This window comes from Carcharhinus amblyrhynchos, chromosome 26, assembly GCF_965287045.1.
Source record: "Carcharhinus amblyrhynchos chromosome 26, sCarAmb.v2.hapA, whole genome shotgun sequence".
Taxonomy (NCBI): domain Eukaryota; kingdom Metazoa; phylum Chordata; class Chondrichthyes; order Carcharhiniformes; family Carcharhinidae; genus Carcharhinus; species Carcharhinus amblyrhynchos.
In genome coordinates, this window is record NC_137349.1 from 30,276,707 (window position 1) to 30,295,720 (window position 19,014).

A 19,014-nucleotide genomic window follows, 5' to 3' on the forward strand; every position below is an offset into this window, starting at 1 on the left:
AGTAATGGTGACCATGAATTCTGTTAGCGATGGCTGTGAAAACCCGTCTGGTTTCCTAATACCAGAAGGAAAGGAAATTTGCCATCCTTACCTGGTCTGGCCTACATGTGGCTGACTCTTAACTGAATCTTGAAGTGGCCTAGCTAGCTACTCAGTTCATTTTTTTTTAAACTGTATAACATCTCTATGTTTAGTTGAGTTAAGGTTGAAATGTGTTTCAGTTTAAGCTGGCCATTGCCAGGTATTAACCGCCCCAGCATAGGGCACATGCCTGTACTGTAATTGACTTAAACAGATGACATGTAATGCAAATTGTTTACAGATTCTAAATCTTAGCTTTTAAACCAGTACCAGAGTATTTGCACTTGATAAATTGTTTGTCCTTTTTATACTTACCAATCCATATCTTTGTAACCTCTGACAGCTAATTGAAACCTGTTTAGATAGTTAACAAATAAATGCTGACCTTGTCAGTGATGCCTACATTTTATGAAATAAATAAAGAAGAATAGAGGAGATTGAGTTCTCAGTGTTTATCCTATCGAATTCCTTTAATAATTCGATGAAACCACTGACTAATCTTCAAGGGAATACAGGCCAAGCTTATGCAACTGTCTTCATAACTTAACCTTTTATTTCCTGATACCAGATTGGATAATAAAACTGGAAATACTATCTCATTTCGTACCACAAACATTCCCACCTTGAGGAACACAAAATTCACCAAATATTTAAAAGATGGCATCTACGCTCAGTGCCATTTGGTACGATGCCATCCAATGGCAAGGAGGAGAATCCTCCTAAATTGAACAAAATTTAATCCATGCTACAAACTTTTCGAGCCAGGCTTAAACAAAAGCTGCTCACTAAATATTTAATTACATGACCAGGGTCAATTGTGTGTATAAAATGGCAGGAACTATATTAAAACTGTAAACTATACTAATCAGTAGCACCTTAAATAGAGTTCAGTTTTGGTCATCATGACTGAGTTAGCAATTGGCAACACTGAACAATTCAAGTTTTTTTTACTTTATTTGTGGGATTTGGGCATTACTGGCCAGCGTTAATCACCCGTTCCTAACTACCCTCTATTTCAAAGGCCATTCGACAGTCAAGCACCTTGCTGCGGATCTGGAGTCACATGTAAACCAAACAAGAAGGGCAAATTTCCTTCCCTAAAGAACGTCAGAGATGAGTTGTTGTGGATTCTTGGTCATCGTTGGACTTTTATTTTTAAAATTCTAGATCATTATTAAATTCAAATTTCACCATCTGCCCTGGTGGGATTTGAACCTGGGTTCCTAGACCTTGCCCCGAGTGCCTTGCCCAGAAGATCCCGCTACTGGCCAATGTCGGACTGCCTCCGCTGCTGCTTAACGCTCCCTAGGCCTCAGGGCAAAAATACCACTTGCGATTTTCCATCTCCAAAAATGCTGCCAACCTCCTGAGTTTTTCCAGAATATTTTGTTTCAGATTTCCAGCATCTGCAGTATTTTGCTTTCATCATGGATTAGATTAAACGTGGAATGCTTGTCGTGTAGCGTAAGATATTCTAGCTACATACACAAATATATGTAGCGTCGGGATCTGGTTTAACTTCATACAATTTGTGTTTATGCCTTCTTTTCACATATAGATGTAAGGGGTAGCATGGTGGCATAATGGTCAGCACTGCTGCCTCACAGTGCCAAGGATCCAGGTTCAATTCTGACCTCGGGTGACTGTCCGTATGGAGTTTGCATGTTCTCCCCGTGTCTGTGGGGGTTTCCTCCAGGAGCTCCAGTTTCCTCTTACAGTCTAAAGGTGTGCGGGTTAGGTGGATTGGCCATGTTAAATTGCTATTTAGCGCCAAGGGGTTAGTTGGGTAACGGAGATAGGGCCTGGGTGAGATTGTTCTGTGTGAAGACTCAAAGGGCTAACTGCCCTGCATTGTAGGATTTCCACAATTGATGATAAGTAGCTAGTGGATTTGTACTGTAGTTAGAGAGAATCAAATGGTTAAGGTTGCTCATTCCCAGGATGTTATACTGTTTGAAGTGTTAAGGCACAATTTATCTGCCACGTCTAGCTACTGCTGGTGTGAGGATGTGCAATTTCTGCCTGCTGATTTATTTGTGTGGCTGAACTGTGAAATGAGATAGCTGGGACAATCTTGAGATAGAGGGGTAGGTAGCACAATGCAGGGCAGGATGATTAGTTACATCCTAGATAGTGAACGGGATTTGCATCCGGTTACTGTAGGGACTATATCATTGCTGGGGGTGTTGTTCACAATCACACCTTGTCATGCCATAATGAACCAGCTAGAACAGTGTCCGTAAGAGATGATTACCCAGAAAGATTACGAGTTTTCCCTCACGATAGTAAAGTCAGGATTGATGAAGGTTACCTTTTTACCCAGGGAAATGAAGAGTCATGGAATCCCTACAGTGCAGAAGGAGGCTATTTGGCCCATCGAGTCTGCACTGACCACAATCCCACCCAAGTCCTATTCCTGTAACCCCACATAATCACCCTGCCAATCCCCCTGAAACTAGGGTTAATGTAGCATGGCCAGTCAACCTAACCTACACATCTTTGGACTGTGGGAGGAAACCAGAGCACCCAGAGGAAACCCACGCAGACACGGGGAGAACGTGCAAACTCCACACAGGCAGTGACCCGAGGCCGGAATTGAACCCGGGTCCCTGGCGCCGTGAGGCAGCAGTGCTAACCACTGTGCCGGCCCATTGCATTCATTTGTCTGTATGTCCTGCCTTAAGAGATATTGGGCGGGATTTTACAGCCTTGCTTGTCCCAAAACCCTAAAATCTCACCCGAGGTTAACGGACCATTCCATCGCCCAGCCCTCGCCCGTTCCGATTCCTGTGGTGGATGGGCTGGGTGGATGGAGTGAGATTTTTCCACTCCGTCCCAAGTCTGGAAAATCTCGCCCTAAGTCAAAGGACCTTTGCATGGTCCATGTCCCGACTGCTATGATTCCCATGCCGGGCGGGATGGCAAAATTCCACCCATTGTGTGTGTCAAAGACTTGATCAAATGGACAAAATTGATACGTGTTGCAGAAGTTTGTCAGATTTAGAATTTTCATAATCCAAGCACAGGAGACAAAAAAAATCTTTGGCTCATTCAAGAATAGTTTGATGGCGGGATGAGGGAGGGGAGAGAGAGACGGAAAATACATTTGTTTTGGAAATTCTGGATGTGTGAACCAAGGTGGACTAAGTACATCCTCTGAATCTGAGCTCCAGCTAAATCCTGCAGCCACGCGTACCCTGAGATTGAGAATATGTAACAGCAGCTAGACTGCTGGTCACAGACACAAGTAGATAACACTGGAAAATCTCAGCAGGTCTGTGGAGGGAGATTAGAGCCAATGTTTCAAGTCTGGGTGACCCTTCGAATGTCATTACTTTGCTTTATTTATTATAAAACAGTATTACACTTATATCTCGCTGGTCACAGATCTAGGTAGGGCATGTTACAAAACCAATTGTCTGGCTGTAATATTTACTCTATAGGCATGTTGTATTGCATTCATTTAAAATGAATATCTCCATTAAACGTAATGCATTGTAAATAAAAGCCAATAGCTAGCACTTCTTTTAAAAGAAAGGAATATATTTGGAGATGATTAAGGTTAAAATGTCTTGTGATTATTTCCTTTCAGTTAACAGTGCATTGAAGGAACATAAACACATAACTGGATTACAAAGATTTATAACTTGTACGGTTAGAAGGAACATAAAGCATTGCAACTGGAGTCACTGCAAATTGGTTTCAGCATTGCATCAAGATAAACAATGTGGTATAACTTAAGTTGCCTGAAAGCAAAGATCAGCTGAAAGAGATAGCCTCGCCTCATTTCATTTGCACACGCACTACACTGCAAATACAGCCAGTGGAAAATAAAGTTTAAATACTTCCACCAGGCAACGGAGGAACTCTTGGAAATTTCAGTTTGAATAATTTGATCGTTTCGATAGAGTGGACCATCCAATCTGATAATCGATGCTGTTACTAGTTTTGGGTCTGCCTGCCTTAGATACGGCAGTATCAGCCAGCCACTCTTGTCGCAGTCCAAGTAGCTCACAGCGTGTCTGCCGTGTCCAATAAGTAATTGTACAAAGGGTAACCTAGGACCTAGCAAAAGAATCCAATTGGGAACTGAACTACATATTCTCCCCATCACCCAGACCTGTTGAGCTGCAGCATTTCACAGAGAGCACTCCTTATTGTGCAGAGGAACAATTGTAATAGAATCCTTCCTCAATTCAATCAGCTACCAAACCCTCCTGCAGAACAAGAAATATTTCTGTGAGCAGATTCATGTAAACTTTTATGGCCAGCCTTTACATTTAGAATAAGGGCGTGATCTTACACGCTCACCACATGATCGACTAGCGCGGTGGGCGTGCGAGGCCAAGAATCAGAATCGAGCCGGCTGCAAACCAATTTTTCATTGCACGCAATCGTCCCGGCCCTGTTTTGTTGGCGAGGTCAGCTATGTGCTCAGAAAGGGTGCGGAAACGGCATCGTCCGGGCTCCCTTACCCCTAACTCCTCGCAGTTATGTTCTCTCACCAGCGAGAATCACTGCTGTCAGTGGAGACCAGATGTGGTGGCCTCAACAAAGACTGGAGGCTATTGAAGCCCTGGGTGGTCAAGGGCATGGCCAGACAGTATCCATGGGATAGTACCAACTTGGCATTGCCTGTGGCAATGCCCACCCAGCCCCCTGGCTATGCCCACCTGCACCATAACTGTGCTAGGTGCTGTGCAAAGTGGGTAAGGCTATGATGGAGGCAGAAACAATGAGGGAGTTCTAAGTTGGGGGTGGAAGGGAGGTCTGCAGATGGGTTGGGGGTGACCTGCAGAGGGGATATGCAATGTGGCGAGTTGATCAGCTGCTGCGGGGGGTGCATGCAGGGTGTGGTATGGACGGGAATTGTGATGGGGACTTATCGGGACAGTCCCCACATTGCGGGGGAATTGCACTGTCACTGATGATTGTGGGAGTGGTATGTGGTTCACTAGGAGATCAGGGTATCTGTGCAATGGCACCCCAAGCAGTCTGAAACTAGCTTCACCAGTGAGCTTAGACTTCGCCTCCTCCCACTTCCAATGGTGAGAATCGCACTTCTGTCCAAAAATGTGACTGAGTGGCAGAAGATTATATTTTCAAATTCTCATGAAAAACAAGCTAAAGCTCTCCCACATTCTTGCTCATTCAGCACTTAGAATTATTTTTCGTAAGATTGCGCCCCAAGTCTCAGCATGTTTCTAACTTGCTTGGCAAAGCTTCCTCCCAAAGCCTAGCTGGCTAACTGGCTGGGTTAAGTGCCTGCATTTCACTTTATGTTCCCAGTAGTGGGAGTGCAGGGTGACTTTTTCCTTACTCAGGAAATTCACCAAAAGATCTATCAAAGTAACTGGCTCCATCCTCCTTCCCTTTGAGAATATGCATTTAAAAGAAAACATTTTCTTTTGCTTGTCTCACCAATATCAGCCACCATAGAAAGATAAGAGCAGGAAGAGAGCCTTTGGCCCATTGAACCTGCTCCATCATTTATTGTGATCATGGCTGGTCGTCCAACTCAATAGCCTAATCCTACTTTCTCCCCATAACCATTGATCCCATTTGCCCCATATCTAGTTGCCTTATGAATACATTCAACGCTTTGGCATCAACTACTTCCTCTGGTAATGAATTCCACAGGTTCATCACTCTTTGGGTGAAGAAATGATCTACCCCGAATCCTCAGACTGCGACCCCTGGTTCTGGACACACCGACCATCGGAAACATCCTCCCTGCATTTACCATGCTCAGTGGGCCCTTGCTATCCACGGACGTTGACAAACTGGCCAGTATGACTTTAATGTACATCTTCATTACCCAAAAAGTGACTGCAACCTAGGGTTTCTTTTTCATATAAACTTGTGAAAATTCAACGTTTGTTACAAGGAATGCTTCCTTTTAGCTGAGATCAAGCCCAAGCTGGGGTGCAATACCTTACCCTGTCAGCTTGGATCTAGTTTATTTCTCTTCTGGGGACCATGAATGGGATTCAATTGGAACTTGAATTTGGTTTTCATAGGAATGGTTTTGGGTTTGCCCGATCCATTCTAGTACTGACTTAAGGATGGAATAAAAGAAATTTAAAAAGGAACACTTAATATAACTAATTCCTAAACTGATACAAATAGTTTTAAAAAGGATCAAAAGTCTTGAAACGTAATAACAATTAAGAACTGAATTCTAAAGTTAAGGACTTAAGGACTTAAGTTCTTAAGGGCCCCACGGATCCCAGACATTCTCTCTTCCACCTTCTTCTTTCGGGAAAAAGGTACAAAAGTCTGAGCTGAGATACCAACCAACTCAAGAACAGCTTCTTCCCTGCTGCTGTCAGACTTTTGAATGGACTTACCTTGCATTAAGTTGATCTTTCTCTACACCCTAGCTATGACTATAAACACTACATTCCGCACTCTTTCCTTTCCTTCTCTATGAATGGTATGCTTTGTATGGCGTGCAAGAAAGAATACTTTCCACTGTATGTTAATACATGTGACAATAATAAATCAAAGTAAAAAGTTAGAGGACATCTGGGCAAGCAAAAAATGTTTATTTATTAGACATAAGTAGGCTTACATTAACACTGCAAAGAAGTTACTGTGAAATCCCCAAGTCGCCACACTCTGGCATCTGTTCAGGTACACTGAGGGAGAATTTAGCATGGCCAATGCACCTACCCAGCACGTTTTTCGGACTGTGGGAGGAAACCGGAGCACCCGGAGGAAACCCATGCAGACATGGGGAGAATGTGCATACTCGGCACAGACAATGACCCAAGCCAGGTATCGAACCCGGGTCGCTGGCGCTGTGAGGCAGCAGTGCTAACCCACTGTGCCGCCCCAATATAAAAGAGTTCCATTTCCTCTAGCTAGAAAAGAGTATGGAGCAGGCACTATCCTTTAGTTCTGCCTTAACTGGGAGCAGGTGCTAGATTCATGCTGGTACCTGCAGATATACAGGATCCCAACAGCTTCTCACCCTCAGTCGACATCCTCCTCATATCATTTTGCTGACACGAGGGCAATGAAGCTCTACAGGCCAGAGCTAGCTTTAGAAAAGAAAAAAGATCCTTCTCCAGTAGTCAAAACTATTATTTCTGCAGTGCCTGATCAAGATCCAACTTGTAGACAGGGCATCTCATCAGATTACTCAAAACTTGGTTGCAAAGCAAAGGAATGCTGTTTGTGGGCTCTCTCTATTCTCCTGTAGCTGTGAACTTGCTGATAACTCGTTGTGTTAAACCCACTGTCCCCTGGACAACTAATAATATCCAAGCCAGTTGATGAAGTCAAAATCGAGACAGATCTTCTCTTTATTGGGGGAGTATATTCACCTTTCCAGGTGACCCCTGTATATATATCTGATCAAAGTGCTAAATTAAACAATGCCCTTCGTCAATGCATCTTGAGAATATAAACAATATCATTGACATATTATTAACAACGATAACCTTGCTTTTAACTTAAAGGGCAAAGAGAAAAAGCTTTTTTTTCCCCCTGGAATGTTCTCTACCAAGTTTTTTTAAAAAGTGACCAAGTTTCATTCAAATTCACTTTCAGTGCTACTCCCAGAAGTACAGATTTATCACAGTTTCTTTTTGGGTAATCTGATTTATTCATGACATTTTAGAAGTTTATCCAGGTGCACGGGGGTGACTCTCGCTGTTATCCAGGAGCAACCTCAGTGCAGTGAGAAAGGCCGACTCGTTTCGACTTGCAGTTTGATTCTGATCCAAACCTTACCTTCTTTCCGTTCGCCTTCCAACTCCATGGCTGGTTCCGAACAGCAGTAAAAGCGGAGAAGATAAATCACAGCTCAGAGCGGGGCACTGCCAGTCGGTACAACCACAAAAATAAAACACCAAGTGCCCAAAGGGTTCAATCGCAAAAGGAATCCCGAGCGTGCACCAGTCGGGACACTTGCGAGAGGAGTTGAGGAGGCGCTCTTTATTGGAAGTTGTCAGTCCAGGTTTACCCTGCCCTGCCCTCTTCCCTGGCTGACGACAGGCACCCTTTCAGGTCCAGTCAAACAGACAGCTGGAAAGCATTCTTCTCTCTTTGATACGATCAGCGCTTGCTGAAGGTTGTAGGGTGGGACTAGGGGGGAGGTGGTGGAGGTGGCAGGAGGCAGGGTGTTGGTGGGGATAAACACACCGACAGCCACACTAACCTCATAAACAAAACATTAGGAATTTGCATTCATTTTGTCCGATGGGTTTTGTATAACATGTCAACTATATAACGTATAATCTGAATGTCTATCAGAATCTGTATAAAAGGAGTTAACTGTTTTGGCGGTAAACCCTCAGACTAAAGGAAAGGTCACACCCAAAACGTGAATGAGTTTTCTCCTTACACTAATGGATAAACAATGTATTTCCCCGATTTCCTATTGTGCCAAGCGTAAAGAAAACAGTTTGCAATTATACTAGTGACTGTGCAAAGAGGAAATTCCTCTCTCTCTCTTCCTGACCAGAAGGTTCCAGGTTTAATCCTCATTATGCAATGAGTTTGAGCCAGGTAGTACTGGAGTTTTTGTGTTAACCCTCTCTAACACCAGGTATGGGAATTAGAATTCCTGCACTAGAGGACTCAGTGGTTAAGTATATCACTCACTGTGGTACTGAGTCACTTTGGGATGGCATGGGTTAGCACTGTTGCCTCACATTGCCAGGGACGCGGGTTCAATTCCAGCCTTGGATGTCTTGTGCAGAGTTTGCACATTCTCCCCATGTCTGCCTGGGTTTCCTCCAAGTGCTTCAGTTTCCTTCCAAAGTCCAAAGATGTGTGGGTTAGGTGGATTGGCCATGATAAATTGTCCCTTAGTATTAGGGGGATTAACAGGGTACATACATGAGGAGGTGAGGGCTGGGTGGGATTGATGGGTCAAATGGCCTCTTTCTGCGCTGTAGGATTCTATGATTCTATGACAACAATTGCAACCTTTATTTGTATAGCACCTTTCATGTAATCAAACACGTCAAGGTAATTTACAGAAGCCACACAATGCAGTATTGGGGCAGATGACCAAAAGCTTGGTCTAAGAGAAATGCTTAAGGAACATCTTAAATGGGAAATGAGAGGCAAAAGAAATGGAGAAATATATGGAGGAAATTCTAGAGCATTAGGGCTTTGACACCGGATGACATGGTCAACAGTGTGGGAAATTCAAACTTGAGGAGACTCAAAGGGCCGGCTTTTCCGGTCATGCTTGCCCAAGACCGGAAAATCAAAACTCCCACCCAAGGTCAACGGACGTTTGCATGGTCCATGTCCCACTCTCTACGATTCCCATGGCAGGCGGGGCAGAAAAATTCCACCCAAAAGGTCTGAATTGGATGAGCAGAGATAGGGATACCTCGTAAATAGCTCAGAGGGTTGAGGGACTTGGGGGAGCTTACAGAGATGGGGAAAGGCTTGGCCACGGGGTGATTTAGAAACAGGGGTGGGAATTTTGAAATGCAGGCATTGTTTGACCAGGAGCTAATGTACACTAGCGAGTACAGAGGCAATCAGTGAACAGGACTGGGTCTGAGACTGGGCACATGTTGGATAACCTCAATTTTCCAAAGTGTTGTATGCATGAGGTCAGCCAGAGGACACCGTTGGAATCATTGAGGTTAGAGGTAACATAGGTAAGGATGAGGGTTCTGGTAGTAGATGAGCTGAGGCAGGAATAGAGTTGGGAGCCATAGAAATGGAAATAGGTCATCTTAGTGATGGAGTGGACATGTGGCCAGGGTCAGATGTAACAAGGAGAGTGCAAACAGCCAGGTTCAGTCTTAGGCAATTGCTAGGGACAGGAATGAAGTTGGTTCCCAGGGAATGAAGTTTCTGGTCTTCCCAACATTTAATGGGAGGAATTTCTGCTCATTCAGTACAGTGCTCATGTTATGTTTCAGATGATGTGGTTGAAAGGCAAAGATAGACCCTTAGGAGATAGCAGAAGGAACAGTACTGGAGCAGGAAGAGACATCAAAGCAAGTGATAGCCTGGTTATGATTAGATGGATAAGAATGGAATCACTCAGATGGGCAACAGAAGAGAGGTATTGGAGGGGAGGATGGTTGACCATTAAAGGCTGCAGACAGGTTGAGAAAGATGAAGGGATAGATTATCTTTTGCCACAGTCACATTGGATGTCGTACAACTTCGATAAGAGCTGGTTCGATACCAGGGTAGGACTGGAAATCTGATTAAAGGAATTCAAACATTGGCCAGAATTTTAAGGGGAAAGGAAAGTTAAAGGATTGGATTCCTTCCAGGATCCTGCCTACCCCAGATGTGATTTTATAATGGGATGGATAGGGCCTCAGATGGAAAGCCTCCCCATACCCACATTAAAGCCCTCAACTGGCCACTTATGGGGTCCTCTGGGTGCTCCCATTTCCTCCCAAAGTCCAAAGATGTGTGGGTTAGGTGCATTGGCCATGCTAAATTATCCCTTTGTGTCCCAGGATTCATAGGTTAGAGGGATTAGTGGGGTAAATGTTGGGTTTCGGGGATAGGGCAAGGTGGAATTGTTGTTGGTGCAGATGGGCCGAATGGCCTCAATCCTTAGTCTGGCAGGTGCATGATGATTGAGGATGGGAATCAGAAAATGTTTTCACCCTCAATCTTGGGGAGGTGGGGTTTGGGAGAGGCTGTGCCTCCATTGGAAGGCCTCTTCAGGATGGAGGTGCCCAAACCCTCCCTGGCTCTCTTCTCCCACCCGGGCTCCCTTTCAGTAGCAGGATTGCCTGCCCTCATGAACCCCAGGTCACCCCCTAACCTTCCTAGAACCCCTGGTACCTACCAGCACTATGGTTCCTGGGTCTTAGTCTCAGATATTGCACTGCAGTACCTTTGCCTACCACTGGAGGGCTGTACCTTGATATCCCTAATCTGACAAGCCAACCGTTTCCTAATTTTTTTAAATCTACGGGATGTGGATGTTACTGGACTAGCATTTATTGCCCATCCCTAATTACTATCCATTTCAGAGGACATTTAACAGTCAACCACATTGCCGTGGGACTGGTGTAAGAGGCCAGACCAGGTAAGGATGGCAGATTTCCTTCCCCAAAGGACATTAGTGAACCAGATGGATTTTTACAACAGTTGACAATGATTTCATGGTCATCATTTAACTTATAATTCAAGGTTTTTATTGAATTTAAATTTCACCATCTGTTGTGGTAGGATTTGAACTTGGGACCCCTGAGCATTACCCTGGGTCTCTGGATTACTAATCCAGTAACAATACCACTACGTCGCTGCCTCTTGTGGACAGATGTCCCGCCAATTGAGCACACATTGGCAGTGGGTCTGTCGGAGTGGGTGGGGAAGCATTCCCTGCCAGTTCTCCAGATGATGGGGGCCAAGCAGTCGTCACCCTGAAAATTCAAGCCATGGAATTCTAAGAAATATGGATTTTGGAGGTGGCAATGCTTTCCAGGACTTATGTGAGGGGAAGGGGTTGGAGGAGGGGTGGGGAGTTTGTAAGGTGCTGTGGTGATTGTCCCTTTAAGGGCAACACAGCAGAGTAAGGATCACATGGCTCTTAAAGTGAGAATCACCATTGGTGCAATCAAGCATTGTCTTCCAATGGGAGGGCAATGACGGCAGAGTTAAAAGAGGGACAATATTTGAAGAGAGAGAAGAAAGCAGAACAGAAAAGTTTCCTCCTAGTTTGGGTTGAGTTAGAGGAGGACAATCTGCAACAACTGCTTAAAGTACCCTGGACCAGGGAGGAGTAAGATCACTGGGGTAGTTACTGTATCACTATCCTATTTTCCAAGCCTGAACAGGGACATGTACATGTGTGTCGCAAAAACCCAGCCTGCAGGTGCAGCAGGTGGTCAGGAAGGCGAATGGGATGCTGGCCTTCATAGCGAGGGGGATTGAATATAAAAGTAGGGAGGTCTTGCTGCGGCTGTATAGGGCATTGGTGAGGCCGCAGCTGGAGTACTGTGTGCAGTTTTGGTCGCCGTACTTACGCAAGGATATTTTGGCCTTGGAGGGAGTGCAGAGGAGGTTTACTAGGCTGATACCGGAGTTGAGGGGGTTGAGCTATGAGGAGAGGCTGAATAAACTAGGCTTGTACTCGTTAGAGTTTAGAAGAATGAGGGGAGATCTCATTGAGACGTATAAGATGATGAATGGGATGGATAGGATAGAGGTGGAGAGGCTCTTCCTGCTCAGAAAGGACAGTAGGACTAGAGGGCACAGCCTCAAGATAAAGGGGGGGCAGTTTAGAGCGGAGTTGAGGAGGAACTTCTTCACTCAAAGGGTGGTGAATCTCTGGAATTCTCTGCCCGTTGAAGTGGTGGAGGCTGCCTCGCTCAATATTTTTAAGACACGGGTTGATGGGTTTTTGATAAGCGAGGGGATTAAGGGTTATGGGGAGAGGGCGGGAATGTGGAACTGAGCCACGAGAGATCAGCCATGATCTTATTGAATGGCGGGGCAGGCTCGAAGGGCTAGATGGCCTACTCCTGCTCCTATTTCTTATGTTCTTATGTTTACTCAAACACTGAGAACAGTCCTTGCTGCTCAGGGTCAGGGAATTAGAAGTACCAATTAGGAGAGATAATATACAACTGCTTATCAAACTGTGTCTCAGTAAGGCAATATCTTTAGTCATGGGTGGGAGAAAACTGCAGATAAAATGGACAGAATTAATTATTTCAACTGTTCTAAATCAAGGAGATGATAAGTTACTCAGTAACTTTGTTGGGGCCACAATATCTGCACAGCAATTTACATCAGGGTAATTCTCAGGAATGCTGCATCTTCACTCATAGAAACATAGTACAGAAGGAGGCCATTCAGCCCATCAAGTCTGCGCCAACAACAATCCCACCTAGGCCCTTTTCCCCAAAACCCAACATATTTACCCCACTAATCCCTCTAACTTATGAATCCCAGGACACAAAGGGGTAATTTAGCATGGCCAATGCACCTAACCCTGATATCTTTGGACTCAGAGGAAATGGGAGCACCCAGAGGAAACCTACCCAGATATGGCGAGAACGTGCAAACTCGACACGAACAGTGACGTAAGCCGGGGATTGAACCCAGGCCTCTGGAGCTGTGAGGCAACAGTGATAACCACTGTTCCAGCCCAAATGATAGCACATGAATTATACCTGCATATTCCTCTATGCTGTTAGCTGCCAAACTTACTGGTCGGAATTCTCTGGCTGTTCACACGCTACTGCCATTGCCAGAGAGGTCGGAGAATTTGGCACTCAGCCAAGTCTCCATTCTCTGCAGCGGGACTGGAGAATCCTGCTGGCGTGAACGGCTGGAGAATCCCACCCATGGTTCCAATATTTCAACAGTTACTGAGGAAGCAAAGCACTTACGCAGGAAAAACACCACAGGGTCAGTGCTTCCATGTTACCTATAGCCCTACCGTCCCACACAGCACTGCCATCTGCACTTATGGAAGCTGTGATTCATTCATTTGCTTTCTTCTCAGTTGGCAGCCATGGTTGAAGACTGTTCCTGATCCTGAGTCACAAGGTTCTGGGTTCAAGTCTCACGATAGGATGTAAGCACAAAAATAAAAGCTGATAGTCCAGTTCAGTACTGAGGGAGTGCTGGACTGCTGGGGATGCCATTTTTCAGATGAATTGTTAAACAGAGGCATTGGAAGGTAAAAGAAAATCCCACAGCACTAAAGAGAAGCAGGGGACCTATCTCTGACGTGCTGATTTTGATTTGATTTATTATTGACACGTGTATTAGTAAACAGTGAAAAGTACTGTTTCTTGCACACTATACAGACAAAGCACACCATTCATAGGTACATAGGGGAGAGGGTGCGGAATGTAGTGTTACAGTCACAGTTAGGGTGCAGAGAAAGATCAACTTTATATAAGGTAGGTCCATTCAAAAGTCTGATGGCAGCAGGGAAGAAGCTGTTCGTGACTCAACTGGTCCATGACCTCAGACTTTTGTATCCTTTTCCTGACGGAAGGCAGCTGACTGATATCTATTCTTCAATCAACATCACACAAACAACTCATCTGATCGCAGTCACATTACTGTTTGAGGGAGCTGGCTGTGTATAAGCTGATTGTCATTTTTCCTTCATAATAACACTGCAAAAATACTTCATCACTATGAAGCAGTTCGGGACAATGCCTGGTCATGAAAGACGCTATATAAATATATATGTTATAAATATATATATGATATATATATAAAATATATATATGATATATATATATATAAAATATATATATATAATATATATATATTATATATGATATATATATATATATATATATATATATATATATATTTATAATATATATTTGTTTCTGTCTTCACGGAGGAGGACGTGAATAATTTGCCGGGTGTTAGCGATGGAAAGGTGGTAGGACTGGAGGGTCTTAATGACATTACTGTTACTAGAGAGGCGGTGCTCGACAGACTGGAGGGGCTGATTGTGGACAAGTCCCCAGGACCGGATGGAATGCATCTGAGGGTTCTGAAAGAAATGGCGGAGGTTATAGTGGATGCCTTGGTGGTTATTTTCCAGATGTCGCTGGATTCCGGGGAAGTGCCGGAAGATTGGAAAACGGCTAATGTTACGCCGTTGTTTAAGAGGGGTGCCAGGCAAAAGGCGGGGAATTATAGGCCGGTTAGTTTAACGTCTGTGGTAGGTAAAATGTTAGAATCCGTCATTAAGGAGGAAATTGCGAGGCATCTTGAAGGGAATTGCTTGATAGAGCAGACGCAACACGGTTTCATTAAAGGGAAGTCGTGTCTGACAAATTTACTGGAGTTCTATGAGGATGTGTCTAGGGTGGTGGATAGAGGAGAGCCGGTGGATGTGGTCTTTCTGGATTTTCAGAAGGCGTTTGACAAGGTACCTCACAAGAGGTTATTGCAGAAGGTCGAGGGACATGGAGTTGGGGGTAGGGTGTTAGCGTGGATAGAGGATTGGTTGTCAAATAGGAGGCAGAGAGTGGGGGTCAATGGGTGCTATTCAGATTGGCGGTTGGTGACTAGTGGAGTGCCCCAGGGGTCGGTGCTGGGGCCTCAGCTATTTACCATTTATATAGATGATCTGGAGGAGGGAACCGAGCGTAGGGTGTCGAAATTTGCTGATGACACCAAGATTGGGGGAACGGCAAATTGTGGAGGGTGTGGAGAGTCTGCAGAAGGATCTAGATAGGTTGGGCGAATGGGCCAGGAAATGGCAAATGGAATTTAATGTTGGCAAGTGTGAGGTGGTCCACTTTGGTAGAAATAATGGTAGGAAGGACTATTACTTATGTGGCGAAAAACTGCAGCAGGCGACGGTGCAGAGGGACCTCGGGGTCCTTGTGCATGAGTCGCAAAAACCCAGCTTGCAGGTGCAGCAGGTGGTCAGGAAGGCGAATGGGATGCTGGCCTTCATAGCGAGGGGGATTGAATATAAAAGTAGGGAGGTCTTGCTGCAGCTGTATAGGGCATTGGTGAGGCCGCAGCTGGAGTACTGTGTGCAGTTTTGGGCGCCGCACCTGAGCAAAGATATTTTGGCCTTGGAGGGAGTGCAGAGGAGGTTTACTAGGCTGATACCGGAGTTGAGGGGGTTGAGCTATGAGGAGAGGCTGAATAAACTGGGCTTGTACTCGTTAGAGTTTAGAAGAATGAGGGGAGATCTCATTGAGACGTATAAGATGATGAATGGGATGGATAGGATAGAGGTGGAGAGGCTCTTCCCGCTCAAAAAAGACAGTAGGACTAGGGGGCACAGCCTCAAGATAAAGGGGGGGCGGTTTAGAACGGAGTTGAGGAGGAACTTCTTCACTCAAAGGGTGGTGAATCTCTGGAATTCTCTGCCCGTTGAAGTGGTGGAGGCTGCCTCGCTAAATATTTTTAAGAAGCGGGTTGATGGGTTTTTGATAGGAGAGGGGATTAAGGGTTATGGGGAGAAAGCGGGAAAGTGGAACTGAGCCACGACAGATCAGCCATGATCTTATTGAATGGCGGGGCAGGCTCGAAGGGCTAGATGGCCTACTCCTGCTCCTATTTCTTATGTTCTTATGAATATAAGTCTTGTTTCATTCCACGCTGAGAATGAAAGGCAAACACATCAAAAGTCTACTGCAAAATCAGAAGTCCAATGGGCTATAATCATAGGCCCATTATTACGGATGAGGGGTTGGTGGACCAGCTGTGCCCCATGGCCATGTTAAAAGTAACGATTAGAGATGACAATTGCTTACAATAAATGGCATTCTTTCTCTCTTTCCCTCAGGCAATTTCACCTTTCTATGTGATTATCAGCCAATTAATGTTAAAAAGGTAGAGTTAGCTGGATATCCAGGTCTTTGACGCTTGTACTTTTCTGCTTTTAAAGCTATTTGGAAGTCAGCCTGGGGGTGAGATTGCTGTGAAGGATTTTTCCTCCTTGACATTATGGAGTTTTACACGTCACTGAGGAACTTAGGAACAAGATATGGCTATTTAACTCCTCGAGCCTGTTCTGCCATTCAACAAGGTCACGGCTGATCTGTGATCTAATATGCGCTGTATTCCTTAATGTGTTTGGAATATAAAAATCTATCAATCTTAGCTTTAAAATTTACAATTTTAAATTATTTCATCCATGGCAGGGGGGCGTTGCTGGTTAGGCCAGCATTTATTGCCCATCTCTAATTGCCCTGGAACTGAATGGCTTGCTAGGCCATTTCAGAGAACATTTAAGAATCAGCCACATTGCTGTGGATCTGGAACCACATGTAGGCCAGACTAGGTAAGGACGACAGATTTCCTTCCCATTGGTGAGCCAGATGGGTTTTTAAACAATTGACAATGGCACGGTGGTTAGCACTGCTGCCTCACAGCACCAGGGGCCCAGTTCAATTCCTGGCTTGGGTCACTGTCTGTGTGGAGCTTGCACCTCTTCTCGTGGATTTCCTCCAGGTGCTCAAGGTTCCTCCCACTGTCCAAAGATGTGCTGGTTAGGTTGATTGGCCATCATAAATTGTCCTTTAGTATCGGTGGGATTAGCAGGGTAAACACGTGGGGTTACGGGCATAGGGCCTGTGTGGGATTGTTGTTGGTGTAGACTCAATGGGCCAAAGTGCCTCCTTGTACACCGTAAGGATTCTCAGATCGATAGTCATCATTGGGCTTTTAATTCCAGATTTTGTGTTGAATTCAAATTTCACCATCTGCCGTGGTCCCCATTGCGTTACTCTGGGTGTCTGGATGACTAGCCCAGTAACAATTTCACTAGGCCATCACCTACCCTATCTCAAACTTTCTCTGCCATGCAATCAGATCTTGGTTGATCTGATCATGGCCTCAATCCCACTTCCCTGCCTTTTTCCCCAATACTCCTGAGTTGCTTATAGTTCAGGGATCTATCTAACTCAGCCTTGGACACATCTAAACCTTCGTCATCACAGGTCATTGGCGTAGATAATTCCAAAGATTTATGACATGCTTAGAAAAAACATTCCTTCTTTACTCTACTGTCAAAGTGGACCCTTAGTCTGAAGCAATGTCCTTTACCTCTGGGCCCTCCCAAGAAGGGAAACATTCTTCTGCTAGTTACTCTGTGAAGTCCTGTCAGAACTTTGTGTTTCAAGAAGATCACCTCTCCTTCTTCTAAACTCCTATCAGCATAGGCCCAACCTGCTCCACCTTTCTTCATAAAATAACTTTTTCTTCCCAGGGATTAAAATTTGTGAACCTTCTCTGAACTCAATGCATATCTTTCGTTAAAATGAGATAAAGGTTGGGCTTTCCCAGCCACGACCAGGATTGTCCAGTCTTGTTGAAAGTCAATGGACCTTAGGCCGGCCCACTGCATCCCCTGCAGCTAGTCCTGGAAAAGCCCAGACTAAAACTGTATGTAGATGTGGTCTCACCAATGGTCTGTACAGCTATAACAAGACTTCCCTGCTAGACACTTCCCTGTTGCGATAAACTATTTATCTTCTTAATTAATAGCTGTTTATTTTACAATTCTGTATTATTAACATATGATAAATTCCAAACTTCGACCAGAGACATCGTGAGATGTTTCCTAATTTTACTCCTCAAAAACCTGGCTCTAATTTTTATACCATGACCCCTCATCATGGACTTTCCAACCAGCAGAAATAGTTCCTCTTTATCTTATCTGGTCCCCTCAATATCCTGAAAACTTTGATGGAATCGCCCCTAAATTTCAGGGAGTGCCACACCAGTTTGTGTAATCTTGCCTCGCAATTAAATCCCAGGTAATTCTGGTAAATCTACACTGCTCTCCCTCCATTGCCAACATGCAATGCTCAGAATTGAAGCCGGTAACCCAGGCTTGGTCTAACCGGGGATTTGTAGAGCTGAACTGGAGGCAGGGGATTGCTTCAAATTCCCTTTTGAGAAACACAGGACAAGAAAAGGGGGAAAGGGCAGGAGAATGGCACTTGGCCATCACTGGAGAACTGGTCGGACATGATGGGTCAAATGGCCACTTACTGCACTGTGACAATTCTCTGATTCTGTGACAGATGAAGAATTCATTACAAGAATCATAGAGTCCTTACAGCACAGAAGAAAGCCATTCGGCCTATCGAGCCAGCACTGACAACAATTCCATCCAGGCCCTATCCCTGCAACTCCATGTATTTACCCTGCTAATCCCCCTAACCTACGCATCCCTGGGACAGTTTAGCATGACCAATCAACCTAACCTGCATATCTTTGGAGTGTGGGAAGAAACCAGAACACCCAGAGGAAACCCATGCCGACACGGGGAGGATGCGCAAACTCCACACAGACAGTCGCCTGAGGCCGGGAATCGAACCCCGGTCCCTGGTGTTGTGAGGCAGCAGTGCTAATCACTGTTCCACCGTGCTGCCCCAAATACCATTTTCTCCCTTCCTAACATATCCCCACAGGGTGAAATTGAAACTTGAATTGTTGCCTCATCACAGAAATGTTTTTTCATTCCAACTGCTC

General features: G+C 44.9%; 1 protein-coding gene across 2 annotated transcripts in view; it reads right to left on the minus strand.

Moving 5' to 3' along the window:
* The window catches only part of tnfaip8l1 (tumor necrosis factor, alpha-induced protein 8-like 1), a 73,417-nt gene that overhangs the window by 19,291 nt on the left and 35,112 nt on the right, over positions 1-19,014 (minus strand). Inside the window, exon 1 of one of the 2 annotated variants that reach the window (XM_080212961.1) lies at positions 7,822-8,058. The exons of the other annotated variant lie outside the window; for it this stretch is intronic. Coding sequence (XP_080069087.1) covers positions 7,822-7,849 — 28 coding nt within the window. The 5' untranslated portion in view covers positions 7,850-8,058. Of the gene's footprint in view, positions 1-7,821; positions 8,059-19,014 lie in introns of those variants that run through there. 2 annotated transcript variants of the gene reach the window in all.